Raw genomic sequence first — 2,709 nt, 5'->3', positions numbered from 1 at the left:
TCTGCATCAGCTCCTGCTTTCTGACCTGCTTGAGTTCCAGTCCTGCATCCTTTGGTGATCAACAGCAATGTGGAAGTGTAAGCCAAATAAACCCTTTCCTCCCCAACTTGCTTCTTGGTCATATGTTTGTACAGGAATAGAAACCCTAAGACAGAGGGTAAAACGGAGAGGGGGGTCATAGTGCAAGGGTACAACAGAGAGGGAGGGGGAGGGGGTTATAGATAGGGGTACAATGGAGAGGGAGGGGGAGGAGGTTACAGATGGTGGGAGGGTACAAGGGGGGGGAGAGGGTACAGATGATGGGAGGGCACAAGGAAGGGGGAGGGGGTTACAGATGGTGGGAGGGTCCAAGGAGGGGGAGGGGTTACAGATGGTGGGAGGGTCCAAGGAGGGGGAGGGGTTACAGATGGTGGGAGGGTCCAAGGAGGGGGAGGGGTTACAGATGGTGGGAGGGTACAAAGGAGATGTGGAACAGGAACTTGGAGAAAAGGAGATGTAGAGTGTCAAACCGTAACTGTGAGGAGACGCCAGCCTGTTACTTGCTAGACTAATCTCAAGACAGGGTTGGGGCTCTGTTAGTGCACAGCTTGTCTAGCGTGGACAAGTCACGGGTTCTATCTATCCACAGCTGCATAAAACCAGGCCATAGTGGCCCATGTCCGTAATCTAGGCACCTGAGGGGAAAGCAGGAGGTCAAGTGATCCTCTGCTACACGGTGAGTTCAAGGCCAGTCAGGGCGACAGGAAACTTTGTCACAAATGAACACATTAATTAAATTAAAATGGAATTAAAAGACTCCCTAAAAACAGCTTATTTAATGTAACTGCTCAAAATCAAATATAGTGTTGCATACTAAAATCATAGAGAAAGGAGCGAATCTGGAAACTACTGCATGTACTCCTATTTAAACTGCCTTGAAAGCCGGTTCTTTCCATAAAGAGTGACTCTGGAATTTACTTAATGCAAATGAATGTTCCCATTTACAAAAAAAAAATCTGTTTAGTAACACTAGGCTAGATTCAAAACAAGATGCACCTATAGACATTTCTGTTTAGTCTAGTCAATTATGACCTATAAAGCAACTGAAGCCACATTTTTCATGAGACTACTTGGCCCCTCAGTACACAAGGACCGTTTCCACCCTCAATTCCCGTGTCCTTCTTGTTTTTCCTTTACCAGGCAATCCTGTGACTCTCACTGTGGCCGACACTGTAATCCTTTCCTAGTTTATACAGTTCTTAGTGGCAAAAACTGTGTCTTCCTCTTTTTGTTTGCCTTCATTGAGTCCTTCACATTACCTTCCAAGTGACCAGGAAAGCCCTTGAGTTACAGAGAAGGCAGACTATCCTAAAATGGCAACTCACTGACCACGAGCTATTGCTGTGTGTCAGCTTTGTGTGGCCTCTCTTTGTCCCCACTTTACGGATGAGAAAACAAGCAGAGAGTGTCACTAACTTGCTCAGAGAACAAGCTAATAAACAGGATGGAACCGAACTCCTGGCAAGCAGGCTCCAATTGTCTTACTGTGACTAATTCCCATAACGCAACATGAAACAACCGGAATATTTTTCTAGCATTTTATAGAGGAGGAAACCAATACTTTGAAAAATAATCAAGGTCACACTGCTAGAAACTGGTGGCTCTGAGTATGTTCGCTGCAATGTTCAGCAAACCTGTCCCAAAAAGATGCCGGCTTACAGCATCCAGGGGAGCAGCATTCCAAGCCCTAAGCCCCTAATGCCACCCGCTTGTTTCTGATACCCCAACTCCACAGACCTTTTCCTAACTTTCCCAGCCCCCACGCCACAGGTGCCGAGGCTGCTCTACCCACCCGGACGTTTCGGCTGATGTTGTCCATCTTGATTGCGACCTGTTGGAAGAGCGGGTAGCAGGTCTGGCAGAGGCGCACGGGCCGAGCGCTTCGCACCATACAGGCGGTCAGCTCGGCACTGCTATTGGCGAAGTCCATCAGCAGCTCCCGGCACTCGGGCTCCAGATCCGGCAGATCCGGGGGTAGGAGTGACAACGGCCCCAGACCTCCGCCCTGCAGCAGAGACAGGGTCAAGTCCTGCACCTCCAGCAGCTGCTGCTCCGACAGCAGGTCCGCAAAGCCTGGGTGCCGACTGCTGGTGAAGGGGAGCGCGCCCAGGGCGCACCTCCACCGCAGCAGCTGCAGCAGCAGCAGCGCCGGCAGCCACTGCCACGGCCACCCGCTGCTGCGCGCCAGCTCCGCGTCCCGAGCCATCCCCGGGCCGGACAGTACTAGATCCCTAGCCGGGTGGTTCCGACAGCAGCCGCTTCCGGCTTCAGCCGGCGCAGGCCCTGAGTGGAGTCACGAGGCGCCTGCGTCACGGCCCCGCCCACCTGCCTCCGGAGGCGCGCGGCCGTGAGCGCGCCCGGCATGGAGGTCTGCAGAACTGCAGCTACTCCAGTGCATCCCCGGCCTCGATCCCGCACGCTCCGCACCGTGCGGTTCCCCGCCCTCCAGGAGCCTGTGGAGTTTGTTCTGGTTGCTGGACCCGCCAGGAAGATGACTGCCGAGTGAACTCCCAGAAAAATCCGGTAGACTGGTGGTTTGGGCAGGTGTTCATTGGCTCTGGGTTAGTAAGTTTTCTTCATCTTCTCTGGAGAGTGGATAACATCTGTCGACAGTTCTGGTTTTGGAACTTGTGACTTCCAGGTTTGATTAATTGAATGATTTTAATTCTC

General features: G+C 52.3%; 1 protein-coding gene across 1 annotated transcript in view; it reads right to left on the bottom strand.

The window, feature by feature from the left end:
* Ostm1 (osteoclastogenesis associated transmembrane protein 1) overlaps positions 1-2,307 on the bottom strand; it is a 27,430-nt gene extending 25,123 nt beyond the window's left edge. Inside the window, exon 1 of the mRNA XM_021205333.1 lies at positions 1,832-2,307. Coding sequence (XP_021060992.1) covers positions 1,832-2,245 — 414 coding nt within the window. The 5' untranslated portion in view covers positions 2,246-2,307. The remainder of the gene's footprint in view (positions 1-1,831) is intronic.
* Between the last annotated feature and the right edge of the window lie 402 nt (positions 2,308-2,709).

Source organism: Mus pahari, chromosome 9 (assembly GCF_900095145.1).
Source record: "Mus pahari chromosome 9, PAHARI_EIJ_v1.1, whole genome shotgun sequence".
NCBI lineage: Eukaryota > Metazoa > Chordata > Mammalia > Rodentia > Muridae > Mus > Mus pahari.
This window is presented reverse-complemented; position numbering and strand designations above follow the sequence as displayed.